At 48.1% G+C, this 18,941-nt stretch overlaps 1 protein-coding gene across 3 annotated transcripts in view; it reads left to right on the top strand.

Moving 5' to 3' along the window:
* IFT88 (intraflagellar transport 88) overlaps positions 1-18,941 on the top strand; it is a 106,392-nt gene that overhangs the window by 10,989 nt on the left and 76,462 nt on the right. For all 3 annotated transcript variants that reach the window (XM_078865835.1, XM_078865836.1, XM_078865837.1), the window contains exons 3-6: positions 15,652-15,714; positions 16,652-16,708; positions 17,538-17,594; positions 18,362-18,431. In XM_078865835.1, coding sequence (XP_078721961.1) covers positions 15,652-15,714; positions 16,652-16,708; positions 17,538-17,594; positions 18,362-18,431 — 247 coding nt within the window. The remainder of the gene's footprint in view (positions 1-15,651; positions 15,715-16,651; positions 16,709-17,537; positions 17,595-18,361; positions 18,432-18,941) is intronic.

Here is an 18,941-nt window from a genome sequence, read left to right on the forward strand (position 1 = left end):
CTCACCCTCACCACTCACCCTCACCACTCACCCTCACCACTCACGCTCACCACTCACCCCTCACCGCTCACCACTCACCCATCACCACTCACAACCGCCACTCACCCTCACCACTCATCCTCACCACTCACAACAACCACTCACCCTCACCGCTCACCACTCACCCTCACCACTCACCCTGACCACTCACCACTCATCCTCACCAATCACACCCTCACCAATCACCAATCACCACTCACCCGCACTGCTCACCCTCACCACTCACCACTCACGCTCACCCTCACCACTTACCCCTCACTAATCACCACTCATAACCGCCACTCACCCTCACCACTCACCACTCACCCTCACCACTCACCCTCACCACTCTCACCACTCACCACTCACCCTCACAACAACCACTCACCCTCACAACAACCACTCACCCTCACTACTCACCACTCATCCTCACCAATCGCACCCTCACCAATCACCACTAACCCTCACCACTTGCCACTCACCCTCACCACTCACCACTCACCATTCACCCTCACCACTCTCCCTCACCACTCTCCCTCACCACTCACCAGTCACGCTCACCACTCACCCTCACTACTCACCACTCACCCTCAACACTCACCCTCACCGCTCACCACTTACCCTCACCACTCACCCTTACCACTCACCCTGATCACTCACCACTCATCCTCACCAATCACACCCTCACCAATCACCACTCACCCTCAATGCTCACCCTCACTGCTCACCCTCACCACTCACCCTCACCCTCACCACTCACCACTCATGCTCACCCTCACCACTCACCCCTCACTAATCACCACTCACAACCGCCACTCACCCTCACCACTCACCCTCACCACTCACCCTCACCACTCACCCTCACTACTCACCACTCATCCTCACCAATCACACCCTCAACAATCACCACTCACCCTCACCACTCACGCTCAACACTCACCCTCACCACTCATGCTCACCACTAACCCTCACCACTCACCCTCACCACTCACTAATCACCTCTCACAACCGTCACTCACCCTCACCACTCACTCTTACCACTCACCCTCATCACTCACCCTCACCACTCACCCTCACAACAACCACTGACCCTCACTACTCACCCTCACAACTCATCCTCACCAATCACACCCTCACCAATCACCGCTCACCCTCACTGCTCACCCTCACCGCTCACCACTCAACCTCACCCTCACCACTCATGCTCACCCTCACCACTCACCCCTCACTAATCACCACTCACAACTGCCACTCACCCTCCCCACTCACCCTCACCACTCACCCTCACCAATCACCACTCACCCTCACCACTCACCCTCACCACTCACTACTCACCCTCACCACTCACCCTCACCATTCACCCTCACCACTCACCCTCACCATTCACCCTCACCACTCTCCCTCACCACTCTCCCTCACCATTCTCCCTCACCACTCACCCTCACCACTCACCAGTCACGCTCACCACTCACCCTCACTACTCACCACTCACCCTCAACACTCACCGCTCACCCTCACCACTCACCCTGACCACTCACCACTCATCCTCACCAATCACACCCTCAACAATCACCACTCACCCTCACCACTCACGCTCAACACTCACCCTCACCACTCATGCTCACCACTAACCCTCACCACTCACCCTCACCACTCACTAATCACCTCTCACAACCGTCACTCACCCTCACCACTCACTCTTACCACTCACCCTCACCACTCACCCTCACAACAACCACTCACCCTCACAACAACCACTCACCCTCACCGCTCACCACTCACCCTCACCACTCACCCTGACCACTCACCACTCATCCTCACCAATCACACCTTCACCAATCACCACTCACCCGCACTGCTCACCCTCACCACTCACCACTCACGCTCACCCTCACCACTTACCCCTCACTAATCACCACTCATAACCGCCACTCACCCTCACCACTCACCACTCACCCTCACCACTCACCCTCACCACTCTCACCACTCACCCTCACAACAACCACTCACCCTCACAACAACCACTCACCCTCACTACTCACCACTCATCCTCACCAATCGCACCCTCACCAATCACCACTAACCCTCACCACTTGCCACTCACCCTCACCACTCACCACTCACCATTCACCCTCACCACTCTCCCTCACCACTCTCCCTCACCACTCACCAGTCACGCTCACCACTCACCCTCACTACTCACCCTCAACACTCACCCTCACCGCTCACCACTTACCCTCACCACTCACCCTTATCACTCACCCTGATCACTCACCACTCATCCTCACCAATCACACCCTCACCAATCACCACTCACCCTCAATGCTCACCCTCACTGCTCACCCTCACCACTCACCCTCACCCTCACCACTCACCACTCACGCTCACCCTCACCACTCACCCCTCACTAATCACCACTCACAACCGCCACTCACCCTCACCACTCACCCTCACCACTCACCCTCACCACTCACCCTCACTACTCACCACTCATCCTCACCAATCACACCCTCAACAATCACCACTCACCCTCACCACTCACGCTCAACACTCACCCTCACCACTCATGCTCACCACTAACCCTCACCCTCACCACTCACTAATCACCTCTCACAACCGTCACTCACCCTCACCACTCACTCTTACCACTCACCCTCATCACTCACCCTCACCACTCACCCTCACAACAACCACTGACCCTCACTACTCACCCTCACAACTCATCCTCACCAATCACACCCTCACCAATCACCGCTCACCCTCACTGCTCACCCTCACCGCTCACCACTCAACCTCACCCTCATCACTCATGCTCACCCTCACCACTCACCCCTCACTAATCACCACTCACAACTGCAACTCACCCTCCCCACTCACCCTCACCACTCACCCTCACCAATCACCACTCACCCTCACCACTCACCCTCACCACTCACTACTCACCCTCACCACTCACCCTCACCATTCACCCTCACCACTCACCCTCACCATTCACCCTCACCACTCTCCCTCACCACTCTCCCTCACCATTCTCCCTCACCACTCACCCTCACCACTCACCAGTCACGCTCACCACTCACCCTCACTACTCACCACTCACCCTCAACACTCACCCTCACCGCTCACCCTCACCACTCACCCTGACCACTCACCACTCATCCTCACCAATCACACCCTCAACAATCACCACTCACCCTCACCACTCACGCTCAACACTCACCCTCACCACTCATGCTCACCACTAACCCTCACCACTCACCCTCACCACTCACTAATCACCTCTCACAACCGTCACTCACCCTCACCACTCACTCTTACCACTCACCCTCACCACTCACCCTCACAACAACCACTCACCCTCACAACAACCACTCACCCTCACTGTTCACCCTCACTGCTCACCCTCACCACTCACCCTCACCACTCACGCTCACCCTCACCACTCACCCCTCACTAATCACCACTCACAACCGCCACTCACCCTCACCACTCACCCTCACCACTCACCCTCACCACTCATCCTCACCAATCACACCCTCAACAATCACCACTCACCCTCACCACTCACGCTCAACACTCACCCTCACCACTCATGCTCACCACTAACCCTCACCACTCACCCTCACCACTCACTAATCACCTCTCACAACCGTCACTCACCCTCACCACTCACTCTTACCACTCACCCTCATCACTCACCCTCACCACTCACCCTCACAACAACCACTGACCCTCACTACTCACCCTCACCACTCATCCTCACCAATCACACCCTCACCAATCACCACTCACCCTCACTGCTCACCCTCACCGCTCACCACTCAACCTCACCCTCACCACTCACCCTCACCACTCACCCCTCACTAATCACCACTCACAACTGCCACTCACCCTCACCACTCACCCTCACCAAGCACCACTCACCCTCACCACTCACCCTCACCACTCTCCCTCACCACTCTCCCTCACCACTCTCCCTCACCACTTTCCCTCACCACTCACCCTCACCACTCACCAGTCACGCTTACCACTCACCCTCACTACTCACCACTCACCCTCAACACTCACCCTCACCGCTCACCCTCACCACTCACCCTGACCACTCACCACTCATCCTCACCAATCACACCCTCAACAATCACCACTCACCCTCACCACTCACGCTCAACACTCACCCTCACCACTCATGCTCACCACTAACCCTCACCACTCACCCTCACCAATCACTAATCACCTCTCACAACCGTCACTCACCCTCACCACTCACTCTTACTACTCACCCTCACCACTCACCCTCACAACAACCACTCACCCTCACAACAACCACTCACCCTCACTGCTCACCCTCACTGCTCACCCTCACCACTCACCCTCACCACTCACGCTCACCCTCACCACTCACCCCTCACTAATCACCACTCACAACCGCCACTCACCCTCACCACTCACCCTCACCACTCACCCTCACTACTCACCACTCACCCTCACCACTCACCCTCACAACAACCACTGACCCTCACTACTCACCCTCACCACTCATCCTCACCAATCACACCCTCACCAATCACCACTCACCCTCACTGCTCACCCTCACCGCTCACCACTCAACCTCACCCTCACCACTCACGCTCACCCTCACCACTCACCCCTCACTAATCACCACTCACAACTGCCACTCACCCTCCCCACTCACCCTCACCACTCACCCTCACCAATCACCACTCACCCTCACCACTCACCCTCACCACTCACTACTCACCCTCACCATTCACCCTCACCACTCTCCCTCACCACTCTCCCTCACCACTCTCCGTCACCACTCACCCTCACCACTCACCAGTCACGCTCACCCTCACTACTCACCACTCACCCTCAACACTCACCCTCACCGCTCACCACTCACCCTCACCACTCACCCTGACCACTCACCACTCATCCTCACCAATCACACCCTCAACAATCACCACTCACCCTCACCACTCACGCTCAACACTCACCCTCACCACTCATGCTCACCACTAACCCTCACCACTCACCCTCACTAATCACCTCTCACAACCGTCACTCACCCTCACCACTCACTCTTACCACTGATGACAGCAGTACATGCGGACGTTTTGTATGTTAAATGTAAAAGCTAAATGTGTGAATATGTGTGTCGGAAATGTTAAGGGCGATTCTAAAGTAATCTACAACCTTCGATTAGTCCTTTGCGCGATTCAAAGAATCGATTCCTGGCATGTTGGGGGTTTACATTTTGAATGACAGTTTTATTTTCATTGGTATGTTATGTTTTAATGTTTTCAGGAGTTTTTAATTACATTTTTGCCCCGGTCAACGCCGGATATTTCCCGTTCGTAGCAGTTTATATCGACTATAACCAACTTATAGTAAACGGGAATCGTCCGATTCTAAAGGAATCTACAACCTTCGATTCCTTTGCGCGATTCAGAGAATCTATTCTTGGCGCGTCGGGTTTAAAAGTAATTACACAGTTGTATTTTCATTGGTATGTAATGTTTTAAAGTTTTCAGAAGATTTTAAATGTATTTTCCCCCCGGGCAATGCTGGGTATATTCTTAGGTTTTTTCGGTAAAGTCACGTAGGTAAAACATCAAAATTAATGAAAATAAAATAAAATAAAAACAAAAATCACGACGTTTCGGAGGCAACACAAGTCTCCGTCATCAGGTGGGACCGTCACAGCCAGATTAGCTGCATCAAGTGAGGCAATGATTCAAGATGTAATCCCTTAAAAGCGAGTTGAGGGGGGAGGAGAGGGAGAAGGGAGCTCATCAGAATATGGTAGCCAATGAATGGAACGTATCGGGAGGGAGGGGGGGCGGGGCCAAAAGGGTGGGCGACAGTGTGGAAGCGATTGTGCGCAAGCGACAAACTACTGCACACGCCAACACAATGGACAGAGAGGGGGAGGGGAGGTCTGATACACATGATAGACAAAAGAACGAAAATGCCCATGTTTATACCAATGCTGGCTGAACAATGAAGAGAGTAGTGTTAAAAAATAACTGGGGATGTTAACACTCGGTAAAGTAAAGTAAAATAGTGCCTGTCAGGTAAGATGGTCCAAAAAATTGTAATTAAGTCTTTTTTGCGTGGTTGATAACATCTTTCCAATGATTACTAAGTTTGTACCCATCATCACGGTTGAAATTATGTCTGTGTTTGTATATTTGTATGGCTTCGTGTACAAACCTTTGATGGTAGCCGGGAGGTTTGCAGAGAACCTTGGTCTCGGAAAAGACAATTTCATGAGAGCCCACCGAGTTGTAGCAATGATCAGCAACGGCAGAAGAATCAGTTCTGCCGTGTTTCAGATCTGACTTGTGCTCGCGGACACGATCAGAAACATGACGTTTCGTTTCTCCAATGTAGCAATCACCACAAATGCAACTCAATTTGTAGACTCCAGGATACTGTAAGTCAGGAACGACATCCTTCACAGATGGTATCAGATCACGGATTTTATGCACTGTACTGAATCGGACTTGGATCTTATGTTTGTTTAGAATTTTGGAGATATTTTTGGTCACGCCAGCTATGTATGGTAACGTGATGGTTTTGGTCGGAGTTTCATGTGGCTGTTTCTGTGTGGTGGGAGAGACAGCTTGGCGGATAGTACGGTCAGAGTATCCGTTCATCCTGAGGGCCCGATGTACATGTCTTAATTCACCGGTCAGGTGGTGTTTGTCAGAAATGCCATGGGCTCTGTGGTATAGCGTTTTGATGAGAGAATTCTTTTGAGATGGGTGGTGGTGGGAATCCGGTTTCAAGTAGGAATCTGTGTGGGTGGCTTTCCTGTAGACAGAATGTCCCAAGGATCCGTCAGGCCTCCTCTCAAACAGAATATCCAAGAATGGTAGTTTACCGTCTTTCTCCACTTCCATGGTGAATCTGATGGATGGGTGTCTAGAATTGATGTGGTCCAAGAAGTGGTTCAATGCTGGGAGGCCATGTGGCCAGATGACGAAAGTGTCATCCACATACCTCTTCCACAGGGAAGGACGCAGGGTGGATGTCTGGATGGCGTCTGATTCAAACTTTTCCATGAACATGTTGGCTATAACTGGTGACAAAGGGGAGCCCATAGGGGTACCCTCATTCTGTTTGTAGAAGGTGCCATTCCAGGTAAAATAGGTGTTGGTGAGGCAATGCCTAACCAGCGCAGGTGCATCAGAATTCAATCCATGTTGGACTAAGTCCTCAATTATTGTTAGGGTGTCCGGTACTGGGACTTTGGTAAACAAAGATACTACATCAAAGCTGACGAGGATGTCATCAGGAGATATTACCATGTCCTTAACCATAGAGACTAATTGGGTTGAGTTGAGTACTGCCGAAGAGGTCTTGCCTGTGAAAGGGAGCAGAGTATCTGATAGAAAACGGGCTAGTTTGTACGTAGGAGAGTTTATCGTCGACACAATGGGTCGTAGCGGGGTGCCTTCCTTATGGATTTTGGGAAGACCATAGAGTCTGGGAGGTCTTGCCGCCGATGGTTTTAGAGAGGGACGTTTGCTTGGTTCGATTAGGGAAGTCGAACTCGTGATGATACTGTTGGTTTTCGTCGTTAGGCTTTTAGTGGGATCGTTTTTAATTTTGGAGTAACTCCCATCATTAAGAAGGTCCAGGATTTTGTTGTTGTATGAATCTTTATCCATGATGACCGTGGCATTGCCCTTGTCTGCCGAGAGGATGACTATATCATCTCTCTTTTTTAGGTCCGCGAGTTCAGAGCGTTCGTTTTTGCTGATGTCACTAGTGGGTTTCTTAGCATTCTTAAGAATAGTAGCTATTTCAGCTCTTGCTACATCCGCATGGATGTGTCCTATGCCTCTGAGGGCTACATCAATCTGGGAAATCATATCCTCTACTGGTATATATTTAGGGGTGACGGCGAAATTTAGTCCTTTGGCCAGTACCGTTTTTAGAGTGTCAGAAATTGGGATGTTACTCTGATTAATCACGGTCTTGTTAACATCCAGCTTTGCGATGTGTGGCTCTGGTTTCTTCTTAGATAGGAGGTTGAATTTAGAAATCAGGTTAGCTTTGCATTTGGCTGACATTGAGTCAGCAGAAATCATGTTATCAACGTGGTTCCAATCAGAAGGTGACATTTTTTGTGTTAACATTAAATGTGTTTGTAAGAGAGTCTTGTCTAAATTATCGAGTTCAGATCGGAGTAACCTTATTCTCTCAGATTAGTGATAGGCTGGCTTTAAATAAGATCTGTTTGGAGTTCGGTGAGGACACAGCAGCGGATGTGAGTGTGAAAGCGATGGGTATTACCTTGTTATCTCGGCATCTCTTGAGGAAGGCCAGCGTCTCGAGAAGCTGTGACTTCTTGTCTCATTGTCTGTTAAAAACTCTAACAGATAGGTGGAATTCCTCCCCGTAGAGGGCATTAATTCTAGATTTGAAGCTTTCGTGACTGCAAGGAATCATATTCTTAGGTTTTTTCGGTAAAGTCACGTAGGTAAAACATCAAAATTTATGAAAATAAAATAAAATAAAAAGAAAAATCACGACGTTTCGGAGGCAACACAAGTCTCCGTCATCAGGTGGGACCGTCACAGCCAGATTAGCTGCATCAAGTGAGGCAATGATTCAAGATGTAATCCCTTTAAAGTGAGTTGAGGGGGCAGGAGAGGGAGGGGGGAGCTCATCAGAATATGGTAGCCAATGAATGGAACGTATCGGGAGGGAGGGGGGGCGGGGCCAAAAGGGTGGGCGACGGCGTGGAAGCGATTGTGCGCAAGCGACAAACTACTGCACACGCCAACACAATGGACAGAGAGGGGGAGGGGAGGTCTAAAAACGGTACTGGCCAAAGGACTAAATTTTGCCGTCACCCCTAAATATATACCAGTAGAGGATATGATTTCCCAGATTGATGTAGCCCTCAGAGGCATAGGACACATCCATGCGGATGTAGCAAGAGCTGAAATAGCTACTATTCTTAAGAATGCTAAGAAACCCACTAGTAACATCAGCAAAAACGAACGCTCTGAACTCGCGGACCTAAAAAAGAGAGATGATATAGTCATCCTCTCGGCAGACAAGGGCAATGCCACGGTCATCATGGATAAATATTCATACAACAACAAAATCCTGGACCTTCTTAATGATGGGAGTTACTCCAAAATTAAAAACGATCCCACTAAAAGCCTAACGACGAAAACCAACAGTATCATCACGAGTTCGACTTCCCTAATCGAACCAAGCAAACGTCCCTCTCTAAAACCATCGGCGGCAAGACCTCCCAGACTCTATGGTCTTCCCAAAATCCATAAGGAAGGCACCCCGCTACGACCCATTGTGTCGACGATAAACTCTCCTACGTACAAACTAGCCCGTTTTCTATCAGATACTCTGCTCCCTTTCACAGGCAAGACCTCTTCGGCAGTACTCAACTCAACCCAATTAGTCTCTATGGTTAAGGACATGGTTCTATCTCCTGATGACATCCTCGTCAGCTTTGATGTAGTATCTTTGTTTACCAAAGTCCCAGTACCGGACACCCTAACAATAATTGAGGACTTAGTCCAACATGGATTGAATTCTGATGCACCTGCGCTGGTTAGGCATTGCCTCACCAACACCTATTTTACCTGGAATGGCACCTTCTACAAACAGAATGAGGGTACCCCTATGGGCTCCCCTTTGTCACCAGTTATAGCCAACATGTTCATGGAAAAGTTTGAATCAGACGCCATCCAGACATCCACCCTGCGTCCTTCCCTGTGGAAGAGGTATGTGGATGACACTTTCGTCATCTGGCCACATGGCCTCCCAGCATTGAACCACTTCTTGGACCACATCAATTCTAGACACCCATCCATCAGATTCACCATGGAAGTGGAGAAAGACGGTAAACTACCATTCTTGGATATTCTGTTTGAGAGGAGGCCTGACGGATCCTTGGGACATTCTGTCTACAGGAAAGCCACCCACACAGATTCCTACTTGAAACCGGATTCCCACCACCACCCATCTCAAAATAATTCTCTCATCAAAACGCTATACCACAGAGCCCATGGCATTTCTGACAAACACCACCTGACCGGTGAATTAAGACATGTACATCGGGCCCTCAGGATGAACGGATACTCTGACCGTACTATCCGCCAAGCTGTCTCTCCCACCACACAGAAACAGCCACATGAAACTCCGACCAAAACCATCACGTTACCATACATAGCTGGCGTGACCAAAAATATCTCCAAAATTCTAAACAAACATAAGATCCAAGTCCGATTCAGTACAGTGCATAAAATCCGTGATCTGATACCATCTGTGAAGGATGTCGTTCCTGACTTACAGTATCCTGGAGTCTACAAATTGAGTTGCATTTGTGGTGATTGCTACATTGGAGAAACGAAACGTCATGTTTCTGATCGTGTCCGCGAGCACAAGTCAGATCTGAAACACGGCAGAACTGATTCTTCTGCCATTGCCGATCATTGCTACAACTCGGTGGGCTCTCATGAAATTGTCTTTTCCGAGACCAAGGTTCTCTGCAAACCTCCCGGCTACCATCAAAGGTTTGTACACGAAGCCATACAAATATACAAACACAGACATAATTTCAACCGTGATGATGGGTACAAACTTAGTAATCATTGGAAAGATGTTATCAACCACGCAAAAAAGACTTAATTACAATTTTTTGGACCATCTTACCTGACAGGCACTATTTTACTTTACTTTACCGAGTGTTAACATCCCCAGTTATTTTTTAACAGTACTCTCTTCATTGTTCAGCCAGCATTGGTATAAACATGGGCATTTTCGTTCTTTTGTCTATCATGTGTATCAGACCTCCCCTCCCCCTCTCTGTCCATTGTGTTGGCGTGTGCAGTAGTTTGTCGCTTGCGCACAATCGCTTGCACGCCGTCGCCCACCCTTTTGGCCCCGCCCCCCCTCCCTCCCGATACGTTCCATTCATTGGCTACCATATTCTGATGAGCTCCCCCCTCCCTCTCGTCCCCCCTCAACTCGCTTTTAAGGGATTACATCTTGAATCATTGCCTCACTTGATGCAGTTAATCTGGCTGTGACGGTCCCACCTGATGACGGAGACTTGTGTTGCCTCCGAAACGTCGTGATTTTTCTTTTAATTTTATTTTATTTTAATTAATTTTGATGTTTTACCTACGTGACTTTACCGAAAAAACCTAAGAATATGATTCCTTGCAGTCACGAAAGCTTCAAATCTAGAATTAACGCTGGGTATATCGAGTTTATACCACGAAGTCGTCGCCTGACAGAGTTGCGTGTCGAGGCCTAGTACCGTGCAGAGCCTCCGGCCTCGCCTAGATTGCCCATCCGGCTGAGGCTGGGTACTGGGGCCGTTACCCCCCCCCCCCTGCGCTACAATAATACTGTCTAATCGCTATAATTGTATTATCTACCAACCCTATAATAGTAATTGCACACATTGGGGTGGGGGGGGAGTGAAGAGGACGTGAAACTTTGATGAATTTACCTCAGAGTCGCGTGTTAATGCATGCGCATATTTTTAACGGGAATTAAAAATGGTGTCCACCCCGCAGCGAAGGCGTCGCTACCCGTTGCCAGGGGCAACCGCCGTGGTCCGCGCCGGTCGGCAATCGTAAATAAATAAATAAAGCGTTAAATAAATAAAGAGAAATCGCACTAAATCGATAATTGGTCCGATTTAAAGTTTAGAGACGAAAAATCGGAAATGCCTAAGTTTACCGCGGGGCCGGGGGCGTGCCCACCTGCAAAATTTAATCTCGCCGAACCCCACGGTCCGAGAGCTACATCCCCCGCAAGGGAGCGTACGCAGACGGACAGACAGACAGACAGACAAAAAATGAATTATATAGGTTAGATTAACTCACGGCGGCCTAAGGCCTACAGCTAGGCCTAAAGCCTAGACCTAGGCCTCAAGCTCTCCCTTCGTATAGTTCCCCCGTGTGTGTGAAAGGGAGTTACTGTTTAACAATGTTACATTCCCTGATGTTTTTTAATGGCAACATTTACATTTAAAGCTTTTACATAAATAATTAAAACATTTATATTAACAATTAACTCACGGCGGCCTAAGGCCTACAGCTAGGCCTAAAGCCTAGACCTAGGCCTCAAGCTCTCCCTTCGTATAGTTCCCCCGTGTGTGTGAAAGGGAGTTAATGTTTAACAATGTTACATTCCCTGATGTTTTTTAATAGAAACAATTAAATTTAAAGCTTTTACATTAAAACAACTCCCTACCCCCCCTCCTCGGCGGCTCTCCAGCCGAGCCAGGCCTGGGAATCTCTCCCCCACTCGGGGTGTATTGGGCGGGGCTACAGCGGCAGGGGGCGGGGCTACGCGGGGCTGGGCGGGGCAACAGCGGCAGGGGGCGTGGGCACGAGGTGGAGGGCGGGGCTACGCGGGGTTGGGGCGGGGTTACGGCGGTAAGGGGCGGGGCAACGAGCTGGGGGCGGGGACACCGAGATGGGGCGGGGCCACGGGTGGCCGGGGCGGGGTTACGCGGGTGGAGGGCGGAGCCACGGGGCATCCACTTATTGGCGGCCATTTTTTGCCATTTCATTTTATTATAGCCATTCAATTGTTCGGTCCTACCAGCCCACCCCACAGGGTCCTGTTACTGGTAGGAACGAAGTGGACCAGACCACCAATAGATGAATGTGTCCGTCCGTCCGTCCGTGTAGCAACATCGCCCCCTACTGCAAACACTTGGCATGACCCTACAAAAACCGAGACCTATGCCTGAAACTCTCCCTTCGTATCGTACCCCCGCGTGTGTGAAAGCCAGTTAATGTTTAACAATGTTACATTCCCTGATGTTTTTAAATAGAAAAATTTACATTTAAAGCTTTTACATAAATAATTAAAACATTTATATTAACAATTAACTCACGGCGGCCTAAGGCATACAGCTAGGCCTAAAGCCTAGACCTAGGCCTCAAGCTCTCCCTTCGTATAGTTCCCCCGTGTGTGTGAAAGGGAGTTTATGTTTAACAATGTTACATTCCCTGATGTTTTTTAATGGCAACATTTACATTTAAAGCTTTTACATAAATAATTAAAACATTTATATTAACAATTGACTCACGGCGGCCTAAGGCCTACAGCTAGGCCTAAAGCCTAGACCTAGGCCTCAAGCTCTCCCTTCGTATAGTTCCCCCGTGTGTGTGAAAGGGAGTTTATGTTCAACAATGTTACATTCCCTGATGTTTTTAAATAGAAACATTTAAATTTAAAGCTTTTACATTAAAAACAACTCCCTACCTCCCCCTCGTCGGCGGCTCTCCAGCCGAGCCAGGCCTGGGAATCTCTCCCCCGCTCGGGGTGTATTGGGCGGGGCTACAGCGGCAGGGGGCGGGGCTACGCGTGGATGGGCGGGGCAACGGCGGCAGGGGGCGTGGGCACGAGGTGGAGGGCGGGGCTACGCAGGGTTGGGGCGGGGTTACGGCGGTAAGGGGCTGGGCAACGAGCTGGGGGCAGGGACACCGAGATGGGGCGGGGCCACGGGTGGCCGGGGCGGGGTTACGCGGGTGGAGGGCGGGGCCACGGGGCATCCACTTATTGGCGGCCATTTTTTGCCATTTCATTTTATTATAGCCATTCAATTGTTCGGTCCTACCAGCCCACCCCACAGGGTCCTGTTCTTTTTTACGGCTCTAATTGTCGACGCTCAACTCACGTTTCCTGTAAATCACCACGGTCCCTGACGTCACGGCAAGCCTCGGGGAGCCACGCCGAGGGGCGGGGGATGTGGAAGGAGGGGAGGGGGGAAGGGGGCAGGGGGAGAGGCAGCTCGGACAGTACATTTCATCAAAGCGTGCTTTTAAAAAAAGTTTTAAAATATTTTATTACACGTTTTTATTTAACTCACTATGTCTGTTATCGTATACTCAAATCTTGTAGCTCAAATTTAACCCACTTCCCAATGTTGTATCGACTGCAAACTTGGTATACTTATGTCATACTGATGACAATACTATATTCTATAATTAAAAATAACTCCAAATATATTATTTTTATGTCATGTTTTGCCTTGGGTCTAATTGTCCACGCTCAACTGACTTTAGCTGTAAATCACCACGGCCCCTAACGTTATGGCAAACCTCAGGGCGACTTCCTGGAGTCGTGGAGTTCTGCCATTACCCGTACGGTACTTTTCATTAAAGCGTGTTTAAAAAAGTATTTTAAATATGACTTATTAGAGACGTAATTGTACATTTGGGCCTTGAGAAATATTTAGATTCATTGTGGTAATAGGATTGGAATTGGTGAGTAATATGTTATTGGAGTCGGCTGTAGATCCACCTTTTATAAGAGAATGAACAAAAGCAGTTTTCCATTTCTGGGGTACTGCGGTTTATTTGATCGATACATTTTACTTAAGAAATATTGATAGGTTCATAGATTGTCACCCACTGCGAGCAAACCAAAGGTAGTTTATTTGCCGAGTGTCTTGAGTGAGGCTAGTTGGATTTGCACATCCAGCTCTGATAGTTTGGACATTAAAAGCTTGGGGTAGATCACCATTTCCATCTAGAAGTGGTGACGCTGGGATCATTCAGCTCATCAGAAACTAACGGCAGCACGTGGGTGAGTCAAGTCGCCTGTGTGAAAATTTTAGTATTGTCCCCTTGTGTGTCGGTTTTCTCTGGGTACTCGAAATTTCTACCACATTAAGGAAAGCGAGACTCGGAAAGGCTTTCCCGCGTACACAAATGCCATTGTTATTATTAATATTACCGATGTATTTCTTTATCAATATACAACATAAGTCTACAGATAATTGCAAGCAAATTACCAGGATCCATGCACCCATATGTGTCATGCAATCTTTCCTCATCATATGGCAACTCAATATACGTAATTTCTCGATAATGTGCAATACTGTAATAATGTGCAAAAAGAAACCATAAAGCAATTGCCTTGAATGTAAGTGCTGTGTGGTATTTTTCGTTTTGCAACTTATTTTGAGTATACAGTATTAATATTTAATAAAATCATCTATTTTTCATGAAATATGTGCATTGGGGCCGTAATTTTTTCAGAAAGAACTCATAAAATGGAAGTCGATGGGAAAATAGGTTTCGATATACAGATGGAGAATATTACAGGAACGTATCTGTTTGCCATTGAGAGGGATGCGTGGATTCTCTGGTGTCCCACGTGCAGCTGCGTTGCCCGTGTTTACAGAGCTAAGCTGTGGATCTTCAGCTACTCGTATCGTTGCTTTATTGATTACAAAGGGGCCACTGAAACTTATGAGGTTTTCGATGATAATACCTCTGCGTGTGAACACAATAACCTTCCGAGAGGTTAGGCAGAAGCATATGACGCTCTGTGCATGTGTTCATGAGCGTCAGTGCAGCTATTAGTGCACTGCACTACGAACCCGGCAAGCCAAGTTCGATTGTGACAATTATCTGAACCCGCCCTGGGCATCCCCTAGGTCGACTCAGCCTCAAATGAGTACCTGGTGCGGTGTGTAAACATCGCCGCTGGGGCGCTTGCCACCCACCCCCTCGTGTGCCGTGCCGGCCTTCATAGGTGCTGCTCGCTAACAGCACTTGCCCCAACATTATGTTAAGCCTACACGGGGGATCTTTGTCTTTGTGTGTCCAGGAGCTGGAGAACGACCCAGGCTTTCAGCAAGCCGTGAAAACAAGTCATGGCCGCAGGCCACCGGTGAGTCAGAACTTCTCGTGCTGCACGTTGTATGATGTCGCATGCGGTGGGAACACATTCACCTTGATGCATGCTTGCAGCTCTGCATTGTTTTCATTTGCATGCAACGAAAGTACTTTCAAGTGTAACAAGAGACCTACAAGAGGATTGGCAATAACAGTAAGGTCTTGATCTACGCGAGCCTAAGTGGGTAAAGGCGAGGAACAGAGCCGATAGTTTGAGAGCCGCAGCGAGCAGAGCGCACGTGGGATGCGGTCACAACGCGTGTAGCAGCCCCTTGGGTTTCGATGCATCATTAGATGAGTACACGGAGTCAAACCCCAGCTACCTGGTCCACCGCTAACCTGGAATTCGCACTCAGCCGATGTTGCAGAGGACGACGGGGATGCATGCCACCTAATATATTCTATTTTTACCATTTATATTAAAGCCTTCTCCAAGTATGACAATGTTTTCATGGCACAACACTGTTAAATGAAGGTGTCCGACAGTGTAAGCGAAGGTGATATGTCCCCCCCTCACTTAGTCTACTGTGTACATTTATCTTATAGCATTGATAATGATGTCAAGTCATTTAAGTCTGCTCATACCACAGCCAAATGGTTGCGTCAGTTTTGAACACTCATATACACACGTACTTATACAGGGTGTTTCAAAAAGATGGACCCGATTTGAAATCGCTATGTCTTTGAAATTGGGTCCATCTTTTTTAAACACCCTGTATATAGATGTACACATAAGTATACATGTGTATTATATGCCAGTCACACGTGTATTTCCCATGCACACAATGTAATTGAGCTGCCATTGTTCCCTGACGATCCCATTTCCTCATGACCTCATCCCTCCATGACACTGTTTACATGACTGTTAGCGCTATGCTAATGGAGCCAGTTGATATTAGTGGTGATCTAACTGTGTGTATCTGGTGCCGCAGATGACAGCCAAGATTCCAGGCACAGCATCAGTGAGAGCTCCCGGAACTGCCATGATGGTGAGGGCAAAGAGTGGACATTGATTAAACTGCAGATAAGATGTGGTGCCTCAGAGGTCAGAGTGCTGAGCTGGCACCTCTGGGATCCTCCGATCGAATCTGGGTGTCTGCCCGTAACTAAACTGCACTCTCAAATGTAGCCAGTTTATGGTCTCAACTCGGTTACCAATGACATGAAAACCATCCGATAAAATGTAGTTTTGTCTTTAATTTTCCTGAATAAGGACATTGATTTGACTATAGTGCAATGAGCATTTCTGTCTGTAGCAGGGCAGGTCGGGAAAGCTACATAAGATAAGAAAGTGCTGTCCCATAGCGTGGATAAGACATCACTTGATATTTCAGAAGCACTTGATTAATAGCACCTTCCTTGGTTCATTCCATAACACAGGGTGATGCACTGCTCTGTGAGATTCATGGAAAAAATTTATACTTAAAATAATATAATACTGGAGATTTGTCTTTGTAATGAGTGACTGTTGGTGGTACCCGTTTGAAAGTGCATTTATTCGGAATTATAATAAAATCTGTATAGGCCACAAGTTAGAAATTAATTTTTTAAAGGTGTAGCTGCCTTTAAAATGTCTAAATCTTGCTTCTGTTGCCTGTTTTTATATATATTGAACGTATCTGTTGCACTTTATTGAATTCTATACATTTCATAAACCATGATGAAATATGTCTAACATTTTTTAAGTAGAATGTGTGAACCTTGACCAGTTTAAAATGTGTTCTGCTGTGTTCTGTAACCCACTTTAAACATTCTCATTATGAACAAATAGGATACGTCCTAGCTTTGTGAATATTTTTTTTTCTCTTGTGTGTGAAGATGAGAAATCGTCTGGTTTCATCCATAGGAGGACGACCCATTACTGGGGCTGTGCAGGTAACCACAGACACTGAAGCGCACACACACACATTAAACACACAGACGTTGTGAGGTTGCTGGGTGTTTCAAGAGGCTTATGCTCTGTGTTAAGAGCATTGATCAAGCACCATCATGAGCCCATGGTACAAATAATTCAAAGCTCCGACCTACTTTGTGCAAACGTTTGAAGTGTGGTGAATTTGATGGTTTCTCCATGGTCACCAATTACCCCACAAAAAAACATCTTAACAATCTGGATTTCAGCTTGATTGTTCAAGTGCATGTTATTAGGGGCGCTGCGGTGGCGAGATGTTAACTCCCTCGCATGGTATACAGGAAGTCGTAGGTTTGATCCCGACCCTGACGTCTATATATTTGGAGTTTGCATTTTCTCCCCGTGGTCGCGTGGATTTTTCTCAGGGTCCTCCGGTTTTTCCCTCCACATTTAGAAAAATGCGTTAAGAGTATTTGGCTGAATCTTGATTTAAAGCTTTATAGCAGCCAGTATTTGGCTGCTATAAATTTCCACTTTATAAGCCACTTTGTTAAGCTATGATTTGCGGCCAGGTTGCTTCTGAAAAAGAGCTATATATCTCAGTGCGCCTTACATGGTCAAATAAAAATTGTTTAGTTTCGTTTATTAGTCCATCACTGTGCAGGATAAGTTCGCGGATCATTCTTATATCACTACGTGCTGTGTTACTCCCAAGCTGGTGAGCTGCAAGGTGGTGAGGAGGTGGTAGTGGCACATTCGATGGATCTGTGACCCGTGTGCCTGTGTGCAGGACGGTAGCCCCGGAGCCCGACCCTTGACAGCTGTACGAGCTGCTGGGTACAGCTCCATGGGCTCGAGAGGTAACTCGCTCCACCACAGTTATTTTATGCTACCCTCTCACTTTGAGATGTATTCCCTCTGCTAGCATTGCTCGTTTTAGGTGGTACAGGAAGCTGTGTCTATCTTTTATTTGGATGGCATCGTGTTAAAAGTAGCTTTAATTTCTGTTACGTGTGAATTAAAAATGATATACACAGGATTTTGATGGGTGTTTCCAAAATGGTCAGCATTTTTTTTTTTAAAGGTGTGTTTACATTTCAGACTAAAATGAATGGCAGAAGATGTAGGTGTTTTTCATTACTAACTTATGTGGTTGATCTAGCAGACAGACATCAGCTCGTCCACTTGCGCTCCATTTGTAACAAACATACTCCTGAACGTCACCTGTTTGGCTGACAGCTTTGGTACTCTAAAGGTTGATCCTGAACGGATTCGGTGTTTGCTGATGAGCAGGTTAATACGCATCAACTGAGTTACTTTGAAACATCTGTAAAGTAACACCGATGTGATGTGTGTGAGTCTACGTGTGA

Source organism: Lampetra fluviatilis, chromosome 21 (genome assembly GCF_964198595.1).
Source record: "Lampetra fluviatilis chromosome 21, kcLamFluv1.1, whole genome shotgun sequence".
In the NCBI taxonomy this organism is placed as follows: Eukaryota; Metazoa; Chordata; class Hyperoartia; order Petromyzontiformes; family Petromyzontidae; genus Lampetra; species Lampetra fluviatilis.